At 39.4% G+C, this 23008-nt stretch overlaps 1 protein-coding gene across 2 annotated transcripts in view; it reads left to right on the top strand.

The window, feature by feature from the left end:
• The first annotated feature begins 8020 nt into the window (after positions 1-8020).
• ACBD5 (acyl-CoA binding domain containing 5) overlaps positions 8021-23008 on the top strand; it is a 32095-nt gene continuing 17107 nt past the window's right edge. The window contains exons 1-6 of one of the 2 annotated variants that reach the window (XM_086742116.1): positions 8021-8099; positions 8335-8512; positions 9863-9983; positions 11471-11543; positions 15522-15633; positions 15762-15794. In XM_086742116.1, coding sequence (XP_086598242.1) covers positions 8437-8512; positions 9863-9983; positions 11471-11543; positions 15522-15633; positions 15762-15794 — 415 coding nt within the window. In that variant the 5' untranslated portion in view covers positions 8021-8099; positions 8335-8436. The remainder of the gene's footprint in view (positions 8100-8334; positions 8513-9862; positions 9984-11470; positions 11544-15521; positions 15634-15761; positions 15795-23008) is intronic. The other variant, XM_086742117.1, reaches the window with a different exon arrangement.

The raw sequence follows: 23008 nt of genomic DNA, 5'->3' as shown, positions 1-23008 counted from the left end.
CTTGTGCATAATCACAGATTTAGTCACCGCAACTGCTCTTTTGTCTTCAAAAGATACATTTGGGCTGTGGTTACAGTGGTTTAGTCTCTGAATTGTGAATGTCTCTCGTTCCTCTCATATATATAACATCACTACCTTATATATTATCTATATACAAATATATGTGTACATAGTTGGTCTTTGCATTGTTTCCTCTGTTATAAAACAGAAATATGTTTGTGTACGTTCTGCAAAGATTTAAATATTTTAAAAACTTTTTGAAAAAGGAGGTCAATAAATAGTGTCCACCGTACATTTATCATGACATAGAAATTTAGACTTTAGGATAGACAACCCTACTAATAAAAAGCTTCAGCTTTTAAGAATTTTTTTTTTTCTTTAGAACTAACATGCAATAGAATGAGAAAGCACACCAAAAGTTATTAAGTGAAAAACAAACAACCACCCCCTCCTGCAGAGGTTACAAACAGGGTTGAGCTGCTTATAATGCATTATTTGCTTAGGCAGCTGACAGACATTTATCCAAAGGGTTCATACAAGTCAAAGGTAATCTGCAAAGAAATGTGTAGCTCCCTTTTTTAAAAAAAAAATCTTTAGAAATTCAGAGGCTCTTCCACCTGCAGGATTTCAACAGTCAAAGAGTAAAATACCAGGAGAGTGAACAGAGCAACAAAAAAAATGATCTTTAATCACAGTGTTTAAAACCCATCTTTAAAAAATGTACATTAAAAGGAAAACCAAGGGACATCTCGTTATCTGCAGGTTCTAAATTTAGATCTTCTTAAATCAGCATGTACAGATTAATCACATCCAAGAGTTTTAAATGAACCAGCAAAGAGCATTATGGAGTGTTAATATTCATTCTCAGTCAGTTTTCAAACATTGGAGAAGTTCCAGAGCACTGAAAGAAAGCAAAGGTGCCAATATTAAAAAAGGTATATAGGTATTGTAGTCCTATCAACCTAATATTGATCCTAAGTATACAACAGAATGACTAGTAGGAGATTCCATTAAGAAACAATTAAAGAAGGTTAACGTAATTAATGCAAATCAATAGGAATGTATGGAGAAGGGTACATATATTCAGGATAACTCAATATACTTTTCTGTGAGAATATACGTTTCATAGATAAATGTAACTATGTTGTAGAAATGCATTTATACTTCTGTAAAACAGCTGACAGTGTAAAATTTTGATTCAGAAACTGCAGTAAAAATTAAAAAAAATAAATTATTATTGTACTAGAAAATCATTATGGTGCATATTAAATTTTAAAATGGCTGACAGTCTTCAAATGTGCTCATAAAGGGTGTACCAACCTTGACTCCTTGTTGTTTAACTTATTGCGAAGAATCTACAAGAAAACAATAAAATCACTGCTGACAAAATTTGCAGAGAGCCCAGTGATTAGGAAAGTAACAAATAATTAAAAGATCAGACTGACATGATAGAATAATCTGATAAGCTAGTTACAAAAACAATGTAACTGAATACAACAACATATTGTTCCATCACTACAAACAAAAGCTTTAAGAGTACACACTGATAACGTGAGTCATCAGCTACAAGTAGGGTATGAGGAGTCTGTGCTTTAAGGCTTTCATCCACCTCTACATCCAAAAGCGTCAATGAATTCTGGGCATACGAATGAGAATACTGAGTTTGAAGAAGGCAATACCTCAGTCCTCTATTGCCTCTGACATTAATACAAGTATTCCTGTGGCATTGTACATAGCAGTAATAGCTATGATTCAAGAAAGATGTTAAAATGTTGGAAAGACATAAGAATGAAAGAATTAATTCACTGGAGTGAAAGCGTCAGTGAATTCAATTCTAAATAAAAGAAATAATGGGGTTGCTTGATTTCTATTTATAGGGATTTGTAGGATTGTTGGAGAACCCTTCAGGAGGATAATAGTGAGCTCTGTAATCCAGCAAACAAAGCTACAGAGAGATTAAAAACTGATAATAAAAGCTAGGCAAACAAATGGAAGAAACAGGGCATGTTTTGTTGTTCCATTTCTTTTGTGTGGCAAATTTCTAGTACTAACATTTGATTTCAGGATATTTTAAAGTTATCTGTATGACACTGAACTTGGGCTCTTTAATGGGTACATCTTTGGTTGAAGACTTATAATGGCTTCCGAAACTGCCCTCTGCCCCCTGTTAGATTACTCAGTGTGACAGACTCCAACGTTTCTGTTGTCACAGTGACGTGGCTGCCCAACTCCCTGCTTAGTTTAGGGCTGCATTTCTATCTTTATCTGCAGCAGAGTGACTTGACCTTTAAATACCTCTGTTTAGGTGCACTCAAAGACTTCTGTGGATTCAATGATAATTTTTATTTCATACAGCTCAATTGTCTCTGTTTCTTGGGTTTGTTTGTTTTTTTTTTTTTTTTTAGAAAACAACAGTAGTTTACTTAGAAAACTATTCAGCAGGTTCTTTGATTTTTTTTTTTTTTTTGCTACTTTTTGGGGAACAAGAACTGACAGATGTTTTTCCTCATGAACCTTTCCAGCATTTACAGAAGCTTTGATATTAAGCTTCTCATGCTGAACATAATAAGCTCTCATGCTCATATGTTATAGTAACAAAAACAGTTTAGTTCAAACTAAAGTAAAAAAAAAAAACACTTAAGACACTTAATTGCCTAAGTTTTCATCCATCTCAGTTATTAATCCAATAATTTTCTACTTCAGAATTCTCAGCCTAAGAATTAATTCTCTGTTTTAAATGGCAAAATCCAGGAGCTTCTGATCTTGAGATGCTCTGTGTTGCTGTACACTCTTCTCCCTCACCTCAGTAAAAAAACTCTGAAGCAGAGATGACTCCTTTATTTCAGTCAAGCAGAAATGATCTAACAGTGTAAACTGAAAGAGTTCCTGAATGTCAAATTTCTTTCTCCATAAAGCTTCCCAAATAAACTTCCTTGGATAATGTCCAGTACCAGACCTGAGCTGAATACGGGAGTGAAAAAGCCATGGTTTATAGCTGGAAAAAGTGTCTAGATGGCACTGACTTCTAAGGAAGTCTGATTTTTCACTAGGACTTGTACAGCAACAGAGCTGGGTGCTTATGGGGATTGTCATGAAGTGGTGGTCATGTGCTGAGACACCCAATTAAACTCCGTCTTAAATCCTGAGAGCTTATTTCTTGGAGGACTCACTCTCGTAAGTCACACCTAATCTGTCAGATTAAGTTGTTGAAACTCATTGACCAAAACCACAGTGGTATATTTTCTGCCTGAATAAATACCCAAACTGATAGACATGGGCCTGAAAATGCTTCAGTTCAGTTATCTTTGTCAGTTATATTCCAGGCTTTGCACACTGGTAAACGTGTGTCATGAAAACATTTCCACAAAGTCATTTTTTCAGAGTCTCTAGAAAGAATAATAACCTTCTTTGCTAGAATTTTAAAAGAACATGCATAAACTAAGGGTATCTTTGTTTTTTCCCTTACAGATATGGAAAAAAAAAATCACAAGAGTTGTCTGGCTATAAATATGCCATTGCATAAGCACATTAATATGATACAGTCACAGTATTTTGTTTGCTATTCCCAAGAGGCAAATTACACAAGAATAGCTTCTAAAACTTTAGCAGCAGTAGTTGTGAAGATAAGAAGCACAAATGTCAAAACAGTAATAATATACCAGACATATTTAGATTTTGCAGAGTCAAATTTTACTCATTTGCATTATGAAAATGTGTAACACCATAAATATCCCCAAATCGACGAAGTAACCCCAAATTTATATCACTGTAAATGACAGCAGAATTTGACCTTCAGATATTGTACTTTTTACTGAAAGGAAAAGAATAAGTATTTGTTACGAGCTGTCTGCGGCTGTCGTTTTTAAGAAGACACAGTTTGTCATTGCTGCAAGATGAAACGACATACTTTTCAAAGCTCAATTCATGGCTATGTAAAGGAAGAGGATTTTTAAAATGTTCTTTAAATGTTCAGATATGTGAAATCTGAACAATTCTTTTATAACTATCTGCTGGCTCTACAAGAATAATACCTTCAGGCAATGAGGAAAACTGAACTTTATTAAAAATTTCATAAAAGAGGTGAATAGTAAGCTTGGAGAGAAAAAGAGGAGCTTAAGATGCAATATGGCACTGCTTTATACTTCAGACTTGCAAAGATATAAACCTGTAAAAGGTTTTGACTTCATAAGTGCTGTAGAGTTCAATGCAAGTCAAATACTGCTAAACATCTTTGGAAGTATGATCCTGTTTTGTTCTTCAAAGAGCATTTTATGAAACGGATCTAAGCTTATATTTTTGTTACTGCATCCTCTTTCTGAAAAATGTGAGAAGTGGGGAGGCATGGGGGGAAATAAAAATGCAGCCTAAAATATTGATCAGTGAAAGACCTGAGATACTTGAAATAAATAGCTCAAAAGAGATTTGAAATGGAATATATTACCTTTAACGCGTCTGACAACCTGGAGCCTAATCCTTAGGCAAAGCAGCTGCTGTTAATAATGGTTAAAAATAATTCCATTACTTAATCCCCAACTGTGAAATGAATCAGTATTTCTAGTTGAGTTAAGGGGTCTATCTGAACCTCACAAGGAAACTTCCATCCCCAAAAGCGTTCTTGTTTGTGTCAAACTAGCCCTTTGCCCAAAGCGCTTTTCATGAAGAACAGGGATTGGCCTACATAGGTGGACAAACTTCAACTGCTTTTTATGCCATATTCATGGTAGGCAAATAGTTCACTTTCTCCAGAGCTGTTGATTTGGACACAAATGTCTTTCATTATTTCATTAAAAAATCCTGTAAGTAAATATCATTTGATACATTAGCCTTTCTGCTGTAAACAATGTAGAAAACTACCTCTTATGAAAAGCTCTACTCTTAGACAACATCTTTCCATTCTTCATTAGCATGTAGATTTGTCTTAGAAATTGTAATGCTAATTTAATTCTTCATAATTATGACTATTAAAGAATTCGTTCTTCCTCCTCGCTGTATTACATACTTCAAAAAGTAAGCTTTGCTAAAATTAAAAGCTCTTGGATCTGGTAGCTTACAGAACTTGCTCATAATGCATATGAGACTATGGTCTACTTTCTTAAGAACCATTTAAAAATATTTCTGTAAAATACACAGCTATGCTTCAGACCTTTGAGGGATCAATAGGCATAACTGGTTCTAGTTTCTGCTTTTCACTTGCATAATTTAACCAACTCCTTTGTCCCTCAAGTAAAATGAAGGTGCTTTTCAGGCTGGACTGGGGTGTAGCTCAGCACTGGAAGCAACTGCTAGAAAACTAAGCAAGACCCGGGCTACAAATGAGAGTAACATGAAGGGACAGTGACAGCTTACACACAGCACAAGATGAGGACTGTAAGGTAGCTCAACACATCAGACTTGGATATACTGTCTTGTGCCATAAGACCGCTGGACTCAATAACCATTCCTAGTCCATCTGTGATGCCTAGGTCCAAGCTTACACAGAGGATCACACTTGTCTGCCTTTTCTCCAGGCATCCCCTAAGTCTTCTCCTTCAGGGACTACAGCAGCTTGCTTCCATACAAGATTTTATGTGTCGCAACATTGCCAGGAAAGCCTCATATTAGCCATTCACAGGCTCTCCAAGAACAGTTTGTGAAACACCAAGTGAAGACAAGTGTGAGGACAGCAGAGCACTCAGACATGTTAAGTGTCACACATTGCGCTCACGGCCAAGTCACACTGGTAGCAGAGTACCACGGCCTCTCCTCTCCTGCACCTCAACTGATGGGCATCACTGGTCAGTCTTTCTACCACAGTAGCTGATGTTTAGCCTCTCATACATTGGATCAAAAAAGAAGAAAAAGAGCTGGTCATGCTTGTGATTGCTTTGGAGACTTCTCTTGCAGAGCAATAGAAACACAGCCCAGTTCAACACATAGATGACAATTAGATTTTACAAGCATGTGATCATTCCCAATAGGTACTCAGCAAACAACAGAGAAACATCATATAATTTTGTTCCTTAAGGAATGGAGTCTAGATCCTCAGCTTGAGATAAAGCTGCAGATCCATTCCTAGATGTCTCCAATAAATGAGAGGGTCTCCTTTGTTACCTGTACTCCACATTTGATTATTGTTAACCCTACATGAAAGTCACTGCAATGAGAATGCAAAATGTGTACAGATGGACAGCTAGCAGCACTGCTAATTTGTATTATATATAAGCATTTAAATTACCTAGTCATTTGTGATATGTTCTCATAGGCTCACCAGTGCTCAAAATTTTCCTCTCATTTACTATTTCATCCGTGTCTCAGGGCATAACGGTACTGATTATTTTGGGTTACTTCAAGTGCCTTATTCTGGATCTGCAGATCTCACACTCTCACACATCTTCAGAGCAAAGAGGGCAGCTTCTGTTTCTGCACACAGCCATTAAATAGGTTGTCATTTGCATCTCTTTTAAAGCCTACTTCCAGTGAAAGTCTGGGAACATTCATTACAAAAATGCAGACTGCATTTCTCTTCAAATAAAATGGTGAATGTCATTATAGATTTTCTCAGGTAAATTGAATTTACACATCAGCTAGGCTCACAAGAGGCCCTTAATTTTTTTATTACTTTTTTTTTTGCAATTAACTCCTTGCATGCTCAAATAATCCATATTTAGAGAGACCCACTTGTCTTCAAACAAACACTTCCCTTTGATCTGAGCTTCTGTCGTTGCTATCTTCATGGATAAAAAAGATGATAGATCTCAGTATGAAGCTCAGGAGCCTTTAAAGCTCAGGAGCTTTAGAAATCTAGCACTCAAACCAAAAAATTCAAAGAAATTCATCTGCAACATTCATGCGAGTGGAGCAGTGGTGTTCATCGTTTGCCCAGAGCGGGGAATCCTATTTGAACACCTCTGAAAGTATTAGCTTCTCTCCAGCAAAGCTCTCCCCTGGCTGGCTGGCTGCTGACCTTGTGGAATGCACTAGCTCAGCAGAGCAGGGGCTGATCTGCTCTAATTCCCCCTCTCTGAGGCTTTTCTATCCCACCAGAGGGCATATACTGTGAGCACACAACTGCCTTCGGAGGAATTTAAAATATATATTGTGTATCAGACAAATGAACTGACTCGAATGCCAAGATTCCGTACTCAATTCTATTCAAAGGGACTATTAATTCATCCTGCTGCTCACTGGGTAAATTATTCCACTTGCCACAAAAGCAGTTTTAGCATACTTTTGTTTGACTTCGTAGAGCACTGGATGCGCAGTGCTTTTGAATAAGGCCATTCACTTATTTAGCTACTGAGCTGGCTGGTGGTACTGTACTGGTATTCACCCTCATCTCCAAACACCATGGAAATAGTTACTCCCCGGGTTCTAGGCTTTTAAAATCTCATGCCTAAAATTTTCATGTAAATAGAAGTCATTAAACCTATTACAAAAATACATTGCTACAGTCGTAATGTAGGTGAATTTTGTAGAAGTAGATGTGGTAGGAGGATGGCTGTGAGGAGGGCAGGAAGCAGCAAAGCAGACTGCCAGGGTGGTGGGGGATCTCCTGAGGATAACCGAGGTCCATAAAATGGGTGGAATATGGAATGTTTTAAAATGTTCATTATCATGCAATTGTAGATATATAAGCAGGAAAGAGAAAGGGCAGGAGGAGGAAGGAAGCAAAAGAAAAAGAAACAAGAAAAAAAAAAAAAAAGGAGAGAACTGTTTCCTCAGTCCCCACGGGAGACACTCCCCGGGATCGGCACTTCAACGGCTTGGCGGGCCCCAGGATCGCACCCGCCATCACCTGGAGCAGCTCTGGCAGGCCGCGGGTACAGGCCGGCTCACGGGCTTCTCCTCGGCCTCAGCCTGGCCGCCGGGGCCGGCCGGCCGCCTCCGCGCAGCCCTCGCCCTTCGCTGCGAGGGGCTGACCGGCTTGCGACGGCGCCGGGGAAAAGAGAAGGCGCTGAGCGGGGACGGGCGGCGGGGACACCTGTGCGGAGCCCGGCCGAGGGCCGCGGCGGGCGGACTACGTTTCCCGGCTTGCCGCTGGCGGCTTGGGGGCGGTGCGAGAGGAGGGGAAGGGCCCCGCTGTGGGAGACATAACATGGGCGCCTGAGGCCGGGGTGGAGGTAGGGGTGGGTTGTCGGCGGGGCTGCGGGTGTCGCGGGCTGTGCTCGGCCTGTGGGGCGCGGTCGGCCCGGGGCGCTGGGCGGGCTGTGTCCAGCGCTGCCCAAGGCGGAGGGTTGGGGAATCGGGGCGGGGGCCGGGCGCGGCAGGGGCTGGGCACCCCGCCCCGCTGCCGCTGGGGGTTGGCTGCGTACGGCCCGGCGCCTCTCAGCCCCGCTCCCGTGTAACCGGCTGCAGGCTGAGCTGAACCCGCCCCGCCAGACGCGGCCCGGCGGCCGAGGAGGAGGAGGAGGCGGCGGCGGCGGGCGGTGAGGTGACAGGACAGGATAGGATAGGGACATGGCGGAGACCGGCTCTGTGCACGCCACCAGATTCGAGGCGGCAGTGAAGGTGATCCAGAGCCTGCCTAAAAACGGTGAGTGCGGCCTGGGGGGCGGCGAGGAGGGGTGAGTCCGGTGGGCGCGGGGCCTGGCCGCCCGGCTGGCACCTGCGAGGCCGGCAGAGCCCGGAGGGCGGGGGGAGGCCAGGCCCCTCTCCCGCCGGCGGCCGCTTCCTTCGGGGCGAGCGGTCTCCGGGCAGGGGCGGCGGCGCGGCGCAGGCCCGGGCAGTAGGGCCGCCCTCTTTCAGCTGCCCGGGGCCGGGCGCCCGACAGCAGGCGGCGGCTGGACAGCCGCTTGGAAACCTGGGGTTTGGTGCTGCCGTCCGCCTCTCCTGAAGAAACGCCGGTTCGGGGGCTTCCAAGCCCTCGACAGGAGCCCCTCGGTCAGGCGGATGGAGGAGGGGGCCGGTCGGCTCCCCCCGGCCCGCGGTGCGGGAGCGCCGGGGAGGGGCCTCGGCCTCGCTGTGGTCCTGAAGGTGGTTTGACGACTTCGGAGCTGTTATCCTGAGTCCCTCTGCTGAAAGAGTTAACACAACGGAAAAGCAAGGAAAAAAAAATCACAATGTGTCTTTTTGATAAGAGTAATTAAAAAAAAAAGTTGATTATTACATGAATCATTAATTTTGGTGTAAGTGAAACTGAGTTTGTTGTGATACTAAGGTAAAGGTCACTGTAAACTTCCAATGACTAGACTCAAACCTCAAAGTATTTGATTTAATGGATTGATTATGAATCTTCCCTGCCAGCTGTTACAGTTTTGTGTTTACATTTCCTACTTCTACAAAAGTGTGTTCCACAAGGAAGAAGAGAAAAGAAAAACAGGAGAAACAGTGAAACAGTTACTGAATACACTAAACTGCCAAATGCCCAAAGCAAACAGAAGCACTGTGGAAGGCTGTGTTTTGCGATTGTTGTGTTTGTTTTGTGTTTTTTTTTTGTTTGGTTGGAGTTTTTTGGTGGAGGAGCTATGTTTAATTTTGGAATCTTTCAATAAGTTACTGTTTGTAACAGTAAAGTGACATGCAAGATACTTTGTTTATTGGGAGCTGAACCGGTACCTTTAAACTGAGTGAAAGAATCCTTGCTTTATGTTACTTATTACTTTTTTAAAAAAAATTCTAATTGTGGAGTCTGACCTTAGAAGCACTAGAGGTTATAGTCCTTTAAACTCAATTTGAAGCTTGCTATTTGTAAAGTAAATATTGTCAGTGGTGCTGGGTCATGGTAGGTGAAGTTGAGGATGTTCTCTGTCAACTTAAACTATACTGCTGTGAATCAGGCCATAACAAACTGCAGGCTATTTTCTCACAGAAATACTAAGCTTGTGAAATACTTGTTAATAGTCTTAACTACAATTTTAATTGTATTTCCAAATGCTTTCACTAGGTTCATTCCAGCCAACGAATGAAATGATGCTCAAGTTCTATAGCTTTTATAAGCAAGCAACCCAAGGACCCTGTAACGTTCCACGACCTGGATTTTGGGATCCAATTGGTAGATATAAATGGTAACTTTTAATGAGTTGTTGTTTTGGTTTTTTATGCTCAGAATGGAGATGTTTAGAAGAATGGCACTTAGGGAAGGAGTTTAGTGAGTTTATTTCCCTTTTTAAAAAAGGACATTCACAACCTTTGATGCTTGAATTCATTTTCTGTCTTGCGTTCCAACTTTCTAGCTCAGATAACTTGTAACTTCTCAGAGTTGCAGGTGAAAATATTCCCTAGGGTTCCACAGGTGGGCAGGTTTTTCTTGGGCAAGCATGTTTATTCCCTGTTGTAGAATAAAATTGTAGGTGCTCTGCAGGATAAGTGGTGTGGATGAGTGTCTAGAATTCTTTCTTAGCAAGTTTTCATGTATGATATGAGCCTGAAGTAAACAAGTGCTCATTGACAGCTGTTGATATAGCCTCAACCTTGTGGGGAGAAGTCTGGTTTATGTGTCTTTCTGGTTTGTCTGTTCAGTGGCAGGACTTCCCACTGCCTGTATTTTCCTTGTCCTGGGAAGACTTCTGATTCACCAAATCGCGAAGATCTATTTGAAAAGCTATATGAATGCTTTGTTTATTATATTTTAGTAATTATTTGTCCTAAAGAACAAATTATTACTTTCTTTATGGTCATGGTGGTCTTGGGATTTGTGAAATTATTCCTTTTGACTTTTTTTTTTTTTTTTTTCTCCTTCCTGCCTCTCTTCCTCCCCAGTCTCCCCAAGTCAGGATGACAGGGATATCCTTGCAGAGTAGGGCAGTGAGCTGCCACCCACCTGGTTGGTAGTAGCTGAAATGTGAGCTACCAACCTTGGGGTTTTGCTGTAAGTGGAACAAATACTCTGACAAGAGGAAGGGACAGTGTCAAATCAAGTGCAAGGCTGAGTAAGGAAATGTTTTATTCCAGTCTGTGTTTTGACAGATTCGTTGTGCAATACTGATAAACTTGATTGGTGTTTTCTGTCTTGCGGAGTTGGAGAGGGGGAGATTTTTTAGGTCATAAGTAGCTACTGTAGTAACTGGGGGCAGTGATTACACTATTTGCCTACTAGACTGATGTGTCTTTCCCCAGTTGCTAAACTTGAAAATGATAGATTTTTCTTGTAGCATGTTCTAACTTACTGACAGCTGTTTGTAAGTGCTGGCTGAAGTGTCTGTGCCTGCTTTCTCTGTAGCAGAGAGTCTTAAAAATCAATCTAATCAAAAGGGAAATGTGTGTCTCATATCTGGGCTTGTTAACAACTTGCAGGGTACAAGACTGTAGCTGGTCAGTGAGGAACTCTTCAGTCCCCAGACTGTTCAGTTTGTTGTTTCTTTATTGGTGTACCATTATGTGATTATCATAGCAAATTATATATTTGGACTTTAAAAGAAGTTGTGAATTGTTGTTGCATTTTATTTGTGTCAGAGAAACTTTGGGCATTACATAACTGACCTATTTAAAGCTAGGCTGAAAAAATACAGTAGACCTTGAAGATACTGAAGATATGTGCAACTTTCTTTCCTAGGGATGCTTGGAGTGCCTTGGGAGATATGTCCAAAGAAGAAGCCATGATAGCCTATGTTGAAGAAATGAAAAAGGTAAGTTTACTAGGAAGTAGAAGGCATCTTCTAGAACAAATGTTCCAGAAATAAATTAAGGAACGTGAGGTGGCTCTTGTTGATTACTACTGCCAAAGCTCCAAATGGATTCTTGCCTATGTGAACTGGTACATTTCAGTACTATGCTGTTTGGCCCACAGGGAGAAGAACATCATGTAGTTCCTTTCAAAGCCATAGAATTTGGGTTGTTTTTAGAGAAATGTGAGAGCTGTAGCTGATAGGAAGCTTAAATGACAGAGCTAAAGAACGTGAAGTATTGAAATTGTGGTAAAGGGGGCGGTGGGGAAAACAGTGGAACTTAAAGTACAACAAAAGAAAAGCTGATCTACTGCAAACTGTTTCAGTTCTCAGAGTTGAGGAAAAAAAAACCAGCCCTCCAGAAGAACTTCAGGAGCAAGACTCTCAGTCTCGTAACTGGAGACATGAGCATAATCAAATATGTAAACTTAATAATTTTTTTTTTCTCCAAAAATAACTCAGCTCTTTGAATTTTCGGTACTTGTCATAAAAATATTCCTTGTATATTATAGTTGCAGTCAGTTAGAATTGAGTAGTTTGATCTGTCTTTTTTGGAGTAGATGTTTAATTTGTAAACAGTCATAGTTTACTAAACTAAACATTCAGAATTAAAGTTTGTCTTTTATTAACTAGCTCTCTTCACTGCAGTCTTTTCACTGAAGCTCTTCTAGGTCGCCTTTCCAGTTTAAAGATTATTTACTGTCAATCTGGATAAAAGTATAATTGTAATCTATTACTATAATGAGGTTAGCATCAAGGAGAGAAAAATGTAAGTTCTACTCCAAATACTCTTGCTTTTCTCCTAGGCCACTGTTTTGACATCGAACTCTTAACATGTTTAATGATTGATACAACAGAAACTTTTAGTAGGCAAGGAGGTGGAGTCTGACTAATGTTATTTTTCCTAGCTTTAATTTTGGTAATTTAGTTCCTGCTGGTATTACTGTAGCTGCTTTAAAATTAAAAATAACTCCAGAAAACAGGGGAGACTAAGTATTATTAATTTGGTCAAAAATCCCACTAAATTTTAATAATTCCTTTTGAATGTGTACTGTGAGATTTGGTGCTTCATTTCAAATCTTGGATTCAAAATGCATTAATACTTCAGTTAGGGTACTGTATTTTTTTTTTTTTTTCCAACGCAGCAACTGGTTTGGTCAGGACACTAAACCAAAGTGAAACTGCGATGTTTGTTCAAAAAGAACCCTAGTAAGTCTCCTGTGAGGAAGTCTACTAACTTGACCCTAATGAAGCACAAATATTTTGCCTCTGTAGAGATTACATGTAGGGATTGGAGAGCAAATGACTTCTTGCCTTGCTCAGCTTTGAAACTGGGGAATGTTTACCCTGCTTTGGTGCTGTTTCAGCTCTCACATTTGAAATACTAGCTTCAGCTTTTGCAACCCAATTGATTCTACTTGAAATGTCCATGGAAGTGCATTTCAAATGGATCCACTGGGTTGTTCTATCAGCACATACTGCACTAATCCTTGTGGTGTTAACTGTGGGCATTCTGCTGTTGCTGCATAGGTATCCATGTCCAAGGGGGCAAAAAGGACTGTGTTTAAGGGTGTATAAGACTGCCATATTCCACCCCTGTCCCTGGAGCATGTCCGTAGCATTTGCATATTGTGTTTGGGCTGTATGTGCATCGGATGACTCTGTCGCAAGATACTTTTATTGTAAACTTGTGTGGTTTGGCCTACCCATCATGTGGTAGGCTTGAAAATCGCAGCTGTTGTTGAGGATGTGTCTGGGTGAGGTTTTGAGGTGCTAGTGGGAGATGACCAAATGTGTCTTAGTCTTAACTAAGATGAATTTGAGCTCAGGTGCATTTTGCTTAAGGTTAATTTATCTTCCAAGTAGAATTTCTGAAATTTTATATTGCAATACTGTTTAAACTAATTTATTTATACTTCAGATACATTGTTTTGTTATATATTCAAACCGAAAGAGGGTAGATTTAGATTAGATAAAAAGAAGAAATTCTTCACTATGAGGGTGGTGGAACACTGGAACACGTTGCCCAGAGAAGCTGTGGATGCCCCATTCCTGGAAGTGTTCAAGACCAGGTTGGATGGGGTTTTGAGCAACCTGGTGTCCCTGCCCGTGGCAGGGTGGTTGGAACTAGGTGATATTTAATGTCCCTTCCAACCCAAACCATTCTATGATTCTGTATTGGAAATGCGTGTTATCTTAGCGTAAAGAAGTGTTAACACTACATGGTGTTTATAATTTAAAACAAGATTCTTATATATGAATTGCCTGACATCCAAAGAAAACAGTAATTTGTGATACATAATAATTGATTTTGCACTTTAAATTTTAAGATTGCATATTATGCCTAGTGGCTATGTAAGTAAGCAATTGATTTTGTTTGTGGAAGTGTTTGCTCTTTTCTTGCTCACCTGAAAGCTAGCAGTTACAAAACTCTTACTTTAAAAGAAATTGTGTGGTAAGATTCTAAGAATTGCTCCGAGATGCAGAGAGTGTATTGAGGTTTGTGTAGAATAGATGAAGAGCAGTTATGTGCAGACATCACACAAAGGCATGTATGAAACAGTTTACAGTGCAGACTATAGAACTAAATACATAGCAAATACAAGTGTTATTTTAGAATAGGTTTCTTGCTTCTCTCAATGCTACTGAAGTTAAAAAAAGAAAAATAAAAACCACACAACTGTTCTGTCTCAGGTTCATGTTCAGCTCAGTATCTGTGCACTGAGCATTTCTCTCTAACAAATGTGGAATGAACTATATACGCTGAATAGATCAGAGAAGTGACAATGAAACTGCAGTTGGATAGGATTGTTGTCTCTTGGTATCCTTGATTGGTTTCCAAGTGTTGACTTGTTACCTGCTAGCCTGCCTGGAGCTCCTGCTTTGTGAAGTAATGCTGTAGCTTTTGCTTCTACTGCTTAGTGACATGCTTGGTGCCTTTGAGCAGCATGTTCTGTGGCAGCATGTACCTCCATCTGTTGCTTTCTTGGTGTTCTTCCAGAGGTGGAAGTGTACTGTAGCTGTTAGTTTGCTTCTACCTGAGATTTTTCCTATAGCTATTGCCTCTTTTTAATAGTAATAATAAATAATAATAATAACTTAAAGGATGAAAGAGGAACAAAGCTATTGACAAAAAGCTTGGTTGAAAGGACCTAAACTAGAATGGGACAATAATATTGTATTCTTTTAAAATAATATTCAGTTATTTAATCTCTTCTGTTTAAACTGTTTTAGATTTAATATTTGCGTTCCTATCTGATGATCAAAGGTATGGTTTTTTAACTCAAAATGAAGAGTTTTTTATCAAAGGAAAAGCTCTAGATGACTTGAAGAGCAGAACTTGGTTCTAGTTTGCTCTTCTTCTAAGTATGTCTTAGTACTGTCCCAGTTTTGCTGAATTCTGCCCATTTTGTTGTTTGGGTTTAGATGGACCTAGTAGGGCACTTTTGATCTCCTTACATTCCATTGAAAATGGCAGGGTTTGACAAATACAAAGAATCCTTTAAGAAAAAGTCTTTCAGTTTCATTTTTTTTTTCTGTGAGAAGACTTGTCTATAAAATACATTGCATCGTATTAACAGCAGCATGTTGAACTTTGAGTTGGTTTAGTTTGAAATTGTTGATATAATGGATTCCATGGTCTACTAATACTGTGCTGAGGCTGTCCTTTAGTGTTGGTAAATGCATTAGCTCTCCCATCTTCTCTTAACTAGCTGTATTAACTTCTTTTTTAGGTCAAGATTCTTGTTTGGCAAATTAGTTTTATGTTGTTTTCCTTTAATAGAAAAAAAAAAAGTAAAAAAAATCAGAATAACAGTTAAGTGACTTAGTGAAATGCTACTGAGTTTTACAATGACGAGCACTTTCTAAAATCAGTTTAAATGAATGAATAATTGACTTGCTGTTTCATAAGATGCTTCATATTTTGGCCTTGTGCAGATTCTTGAGAGTATGCCAATGACGGACAAAGTTGAAGAATTACTACAAGTAATAGGCCCGTTCTATGAAATAGTAGAAGATAAAAAGAACAGAGGATCTGACCTAACCTCAGGTTCGAACAAATAACTTCCTTTGTACTACTAATAATCACAACTCCAGATGTTTTTGGACTTGTTTTCTGTAAATTATTTTAAAGCTAAATGTTGCGTCTTTCTGTTCATTCTCTTTACCATATGGCAGTTCGGATGGAGAAAGTCTCTAAGTATTTGGAAGGTAGGAATAATAAATTATGTGTAAGTCCATCTTTTCCATTGTTTTGGTGCTGTAGTGCTAACACTTGTGACTTCTGGGCTTGCCACCTCATTGGGTTGGATTTTGTTTTATTTTGCTTTTGAGGTACAAAACAAAGTTAGACCTAGGAGGCTGCATGTTTAGTCCTTATCTACAGGCTTTTTGAGCTGCTGAAGGGAGCCCCTTTCTGGAAAAAAAAAAAAAGAGAATATTTAAAACGAACAGCTCCCCCAACCAAATCTAGTTTCTACCTTTCTATTAGTAACAGGAACAACTAATGCGTACTGCTGCATCCTGATGTAGCTGTGGATTATCAAACTGCATGCAGAGCTGGTAATCCAGCTCTGTCATCTGATCTAAAACTAAAAAAAGTCCATAATCAAAACCCATGCTTTTTTAATCATGGTTTCTGTAATACATACAGAATGTAAGATGGGTTTGAAACTTTCAGGTGAAATTTTCTGAGGCTCAGGTTCATGAAGGAATGTCTATTTAAACATTTTAAATATCTGACAAGTGGCAAACCTAGTGGTGTCATAGCTGCATAAAAATCAGTGTGGTGATTTTTATTTAGCAATACCATTGTGAGCCTGTTTTTATAAAAACAGTTATGTTACAGGTAATGTCTTCGTGAGGTTGCAATACAAGGCTTAGAGTTGTTTAAATCTGTCTTGAAATTACAGTTAAAAATGAAATGCAACAGGGCAAAACTTGAAACAATTCTTAAAAAAACAAACCATTGCACAAATTAATTGGTTTAATGTGTTTAAGGAGTCAGGTGGTTAAGTTGCCTTTTGTATGTGGCTCTTTTTCCCCTACCTTAAAGGAACATAGTTTTGATTTTGGTATCAACTCTCAGGGAAACAGAAATAGTTTTTCATTATTTTTGAAAGAAAGGTGATGGTAGAAGTTTTTAAATGGCCATTTTGAAAGCTCTGACTTTGTTTCTCAATTCAAGTTGCAGTCTGGGATTTAATGAGCTTGCCTGACAGCTGGATTGACAGGCAAGATTGAAGAGTATCAGTAGATTCAGGTCGGTGATCTGTGTAATTAAGCTTTACTTGGACTTGGTATCTATGGCACAGTGGCAAAAGCCACTTCTTAAAAAAAAAAATTACTTATCTAGGCAAATTGAGAATCATGGAAGTTAAACCATACCTGTTTCAATAACAAATCTAGTGTAATTGTTTTTTAAAGGGGCAGCTTAAACATAAGTCAGTGTAAGTAAAACTGAATAGCAAATTGCAGCTTTACCTTGTTGTCAGTGTTGCAATAAACCTAGTGATATATTGTCATTCATAGAGTTTAAAGCTGCAACATCTAATTATGACAGAATCAATTAAGACAGAATTTTCACAAAGTCCATTGTATGTTAAACTTTACCATTGCATTTAAGACTTTGAAACCCATTCTTCAGCACTCTTACCTCTTCCCCAATTAAAAGTGAAGCTGGAAATAGTCATTACTGTTCACAGTACAGGTCTCAAACTATTTCACAGAAGTAAGGAAGCATGAGTACCTTCAGTCTTCCAGATACATGTTAAAGAATAGAGCCAATCAACCCAAGTGTTTGAGATGGTGTAGACACTGGTAATAATACTGTTAAAAACTGACATGTGATTATGTTTTGATTGTGTTAGTTCCTCCAGTCCTGTTTTATCCCCTGCCCCCAAGCCCCTACTCTGTGTAGCTTCTGTTGTGGAAGGTGTTTTTTCATGGCAGGCAATTAGTATGTTCTGGAAACTGGGGCCCTTCTCTTGAGTCTCTTGCTTTGTACAGTACTCACCCTATCTTCTGGCCCATTCTGTTTTGAGTTTGCCTTCCATTCTTCTTCCATGAGATTTTACTCTGTATGAAGACAGTTATCTAACTGAAGAATTGCATGCCACTTCCTCAAAATTAACAATATTCTTGAATTAGTTGAAGAGATTGTCTGAAAGTTTAATGTACATCAGCTATGGCTGGTGTATTGTCTCTAGCAGATTGGCTTCAACAGAAAAGTGTAGCATTTTAAAATTGAATTTCCACTACTTGTGGTTTCATTGAAAATGTTAAATACAAACCATTGAAATACTGTCTTCCCGAATCAATAGAGCTTGTGGCTCTCCGTAATAACACTGAAGCCTGACTTGCCAGCGTTAAAATGACCTGGAACATCTACCAGACAACTAGGATGAACTTGCCAAATCCATTGGTAACAAATATCCAGACTTGATGTGTTGGTAAAGAAAGGAAAATAGAGAATTCCAATAGACTGAGCAAATCTGAGGGGTATTTCAAAAGCATGTAACCTGGGTTGTGTTTTGAAAGCTCATCATGCAGCTGTGTGAGAAGCTTAGGTTCTCTGGAAAGTTCAGTCAGTGGTCTCTCTTTGACAGGCACAAAATACTTGTTTACAGATAAAATTACTGACAAATTATTTTCAGGTACGTAAAATACTAGACATCAAAGAAGAAAGTGGGCTCTTAGCCATCATAGCGCTGCAGAAGAGAATAGGTAACTGGTGCAGTATTACAGAAGGACCCTTTTGTTCGCAGCTGCTGGAAGAGTAGATGGGCTGTCAGGGTAACAAGGGTAGGTGCTTTAGAAGAGCAGCCTTTTAACTTTTTGCACTTGCTAGTAAATGCACAAGAAATCTGATGTCCAAGCCAATGCTAAAAAGACAAAAGTTTCAAAATACCATTGCTCAGTGAATTTGAAGTTTTCAGAATGAGCATTCAAGCTTTCTTGTTATGTTATATCTGAAGAAGACAAAGGTGAGCTAGAATTAGCACTCCACTGATCTGATACTGGGCGAAAAATATCAAGAGTTTCAGACCCAACTCATCCTTCTGAATGTTTCCTTGAGAATGTTTGCAGATGTTTTATTTTTTCTGAATGTGAGTAAATCCAAAGGGGAGGGGGCAAGAAAATCCTTACCTGACAGGCCCACACTAGGTTACCTCAACAAGTAAGCTAGGTATCTGGAAATTGTTCACAAGTTCTTCAGCAGAGTTTTCCTGTGTACTCTCTGCTTTGTGACAAGGCATTTAACCTGTTTTAAAATCCTACTAAATAAAGGTGACCCTTTGCCTGTATGCTGAGTAGTAGTACTCTTTGTAAGCCTCTGTGAAGACTAAATGTTGCCTCCAGTAATGACAAGTTATGCACGGCAGAGGCTGTGGAAAGTTTCAGCATTATAATGCTCCCAAACTTTCTCATCCTAATGAGTGTTTCTCTCCTGAAAACTTTGCTCCCAGCTGTATTGCAATTGCACCAGCTGAAGCCCCGTTGAAGCAAGGTGGCTTGTGTTGCAGTACGTGCTGCCTTTGAGCAGTGCTGACTGCAGTGTAGGATGTTTGCGCTATGAGCTCGTATAGGGCACTGCTTCAGTAGCAGCTTGTGTGAATGGCACAAGTTGGCCTGGCTTACAGCCAAATACAGCTACTTAACAATTTGCTCAGTGTATTCCTGCATTGGGTATAGGACCTAGGTTTAAAAGAAAATACCCACTGAGGTCCATGTGCTTTTAGAACAAGCAAATACAAGTAAACACCTCTATTTCAAAGGCAGTAGTTGGTACAGGAGATAGGTAAGCTTGGAGAGGAGAGTTGCACTTGAAAAAAGTGAGTCTCTGCTTAATTAGAACTTACCAGGTAGAAACACTTATTCTTACTCTTAAAATGCAATATATTCTCCAACTGTGCTTCTGTAGATTGCATATGATTAATTTCTTTTTTTTCAAATAGTTTTATTTTCTCAAAGAGCTTCTCATGTTATTTTCAGTATCTTTGCTTTGTAATGGAGCATTTGGTGGCACGTTCTTTCTGCTTGTGTGTGGGCCTCTTCTGTGAAATGCCCTCTATTTGCTTCATAAGCTCACTTTTTCATTTCTTTTTGACTTCAAATATTCTTGCTAAACTGGTTTCCTTCCTTCTCCTTCCCCTTTTCCTCACTAGGAGTTTTAAGGCACTTGATGGCTGTGAATCTTCTTAATTCTTAATAAGAAGGAGAAAAAAAAGCTGAAACCCCTGTTACTCTGAAATTGTTGTGCTTCAGTAGGTTATGTTGAATGGGTGGCAGCATCACACCCAAGAGGTGCATTAAGGCAGGGTAAGCGTGGGGCACGAGGAGCTGGCGAGTGGGTGAGAGAGGTTTTTACAATTACATCCTTTAAACTTTTTCTCCTCTTCTAGTTTCCAATGGTAAGCTAACAGCTGTAGTGAAGGTTACAGATTATATTCAGAGAGGCTAGTGTGGAACTTAATATACAAATATTTTTGTTACTATTTCAGTAGTTTAATAGCTTACCTTCAGAAGCATCTAGAACATTCTCTGCAGCGTTTGCTGCAGAGTGGAATTATTATGGGATTAAGGGCTGGGCCAGCAAGTGGCAAAGTCAGTGGAGAGTTTCAGTAAGATGTGTATCAGTCTCTTGACAAGCTGTGGCTTGTGCTGTTGCAATATACCCGCTGCAGGCTTTCCAGTTTGAATCTGAGCCTGCTTTGTGATTTGACTTCAAACTGATGGTTTATGCCAGTGCTGTCTAACGCTGTTGGAAATTAGGGCAGAGCATCAGCGTAGCTCAAGCCTGAGGATATCAACAGCTCCTCTCTCACACAGGGTAGTAGAGTATACATCACCACAGGGTAAGCAGCAGAGTATCCAAATGTGAAAATGTAAGAATAAAAATGGTTTCTTTCAAAATGGAGGGAGCCAAGAGAAGCTTTCTTCCATGAAAAGAGAAGGCTGTCTGTATTCTGTTTCATGCTGGATTGAGTCAACAGAAACAGTTTTTGTGCGTAATTGGTCATTGGACCTGGATTTTTTTTTTTACCTCCAGCTAGACAACAGTTCCCTGCAAAAGGGAAAATAAGTTGTCAAAAGCTCTTCAGTTTTTAAGAATCTAGCAGATGTATCCACTTGCTATAAAATGTTGATGTCTTACATTTTAGAGGTCTTACATGTAGTTTAGATCTTTTCAGATGAGAAAACTAAAACCCAGACTTCTCAAAGCTCTGCTCTACAAAGACAAGCAAGTAGTAGACAAAGGTATGGGAGGCTGGGGAAGAGCAGATGTAAGTAGTCATATCTGGATAGCTCTCAGAAAAGTGTCCAGTGGGTGTGGGCTGGTGTTTCATGTGTAACTTTGTTATAGCAAAAATAATTACTTTAATCATAGCCTCTGAGATGTGTGGAAAAGCCATTTCTGTTATCTGTGAGGCTGTGTTTAATAGGGTATTGTAAAAGGCTGTTCAGCTGGTAAGCTTGGAGTAGGTGGCAGGAGAATATAATCTAATGTTATTTCATGTTTGGTTTTTTTTTTCCTTGTACAGGGCAAAACAATTTTTGATTCAGGCCACAGTTATAGACCGGAGTTTCTGCGCTGTAGGTGACTCAGCAATATGGTTTTCTGCTGCTTTCAAGCATAATTCAGTTTTCTTTATGGGGTTTGGAGTTCACTATGTTTATATTTTATATTTTCTGGGACAGAACTCAAGAGTGTAATGCTTCTCTCTGCTTGCCATGTGAAGAAGTTCCAAATGTTGGCTGTATCTCTTCCACACAGAAGAGAGCTTAGCAAATCCTGCTTATTCTCCCAGAGGGAAGTAGTACCAGACACGGGGACATCCTGGAATGATGTTACTATTCTTTTAAGTTACTATAAATATCTAAGAAGCAGCTATTCTTCATGTTCATTCTCACTTGTGATTGTTGGCTAAGACGTTGACAGTAACTTGGCAAAGCCTGGATCCATTGGACTCGCTGCACATGCACCATGTAACTGAGCTGTGTGTGCTTGGTGGCCCTGTACTCTGGATGTCCGCTGGCCCTCATGGAACTGTCTGCCAGTGCTGGGAATGCCTGTGCGGCAGCTGCTGTTGTCCCTGGGCTGCTGTCTCTGTCAGCAAATCCAGGCAGATTGTCTCTACTGGCAGAAGGCTCAGGGGTGACAGGGAGGAGGGAAATGTATCCAAGTCAACTGAAAAACTTGGTAACCTTATATGGAAAGCGTTCTGAAAATTCAAGGGAACAGGTACTGATGATATGAAAGGAGATGAGAAATTCCATAGATATTGAAAAGTGTAAAGGTCCAGGATGACCAGTCAGTAATCCTAAATACTATACTTGCAAGTTTATATAAATGACTAAGAAGCTGCTAATGTCTGTGTTCATTCTTATCCACAAACTATTGTTTTGATGTTTGTAAATGGTAAATAAAGACAAGGATATTGTGGTTTCCATTGTTTTTTGAAATATAGTGGCATCTCTGAGTGTAACAGCTTGAAAAGCACATAAGCAGAGAGACGAATGCTGAGAAAACAAGGCTGTAGTCTTTTAGAGTATATTAAAAGAAAAATAAGAAGGAGGAAAGGTTTCTTTTTCTCTGTATAGTAAAGTTCAGGAAGACTTAAAAAAAAAAAAAGGATAACCATATAGAGGAAGATCTGGCTGCTGTGATCTCTGTGCTTAGGGAATATATTTTTCAGAGAACTTGCACTTAATGCACTTGAAAGTGATAAAACAGTGTTAGTTAAAGTAAGGAATTTTATATTTTTCTGTCTGTATTTTTGACAGACCTTTCTGAAATCTCTTTTTATTTGTGATTGCAGCTTGCTTGAGTACTGCAGAACAGATGTTACAGAGCAGGCTGGGCCCCTGGACATTTTTTTTTTTTGTAGTGTGCTGTATTAAAAAACATTGAAGGAAATGAGGATATAGAAACTCTTGTTCTTCTGGCTGAAGAGCTCATTGATCCCAGATGCTTTCATGTACCCCTCCTTTCTCACTGCAGTCACTCCTTGCAGTATTGGGATATGTCAGTTCCAAAAAGGAGGTGGCCATTTGTGTAACTAAGTGTATTGGAAATGGCAGAACATGATTGCATAAACTTAGAATTGAAGCAGGGAGCCTGCTTGGGTCAGTAATAAGCATGAAACATCAGGTTGTGATGTCAAGAAAATAATTCTAGTTACCTGATTATCAAAACAATTTTGTAGAGCATATAGGTCTCAGACTTGAAAATTTTTACAGAGCTTGAGTCTATTTAAATGTACTAGTGCAAAGAGATCCTTATATAATGTGATGTAAGTGTAGGTTATGGAAATAATCTTTTACTGGCTAAAATTTTGTTGCTGTTGAGCAGATAGTAAAGTTATGGTATTTTACAAAAGCACATAATTTTTATTAAATTATGAGAGTGTACACAGCTAGTG

Source organism: Chlamydotis macqueenii, chromosome 2 (assembly GCF_036417535.1).
Source record: "Chlamydotis macqueenii isolate bChlMac1 chromosome 2, bChlMac1.mat, whole genome shotgun sequence".
Taxonomy (NCBI): domain Eukaryota; kingdom Metazoa; phylum Chordata; class Aves; order Otidiformes; family Otididae; genus Chlamydotis; species Chlamydotis macqueenii.
Note: the sequence above shows the minus strand (reverse complement) of the source record. Positions and strands in the feature narration are given on the sequence as shown.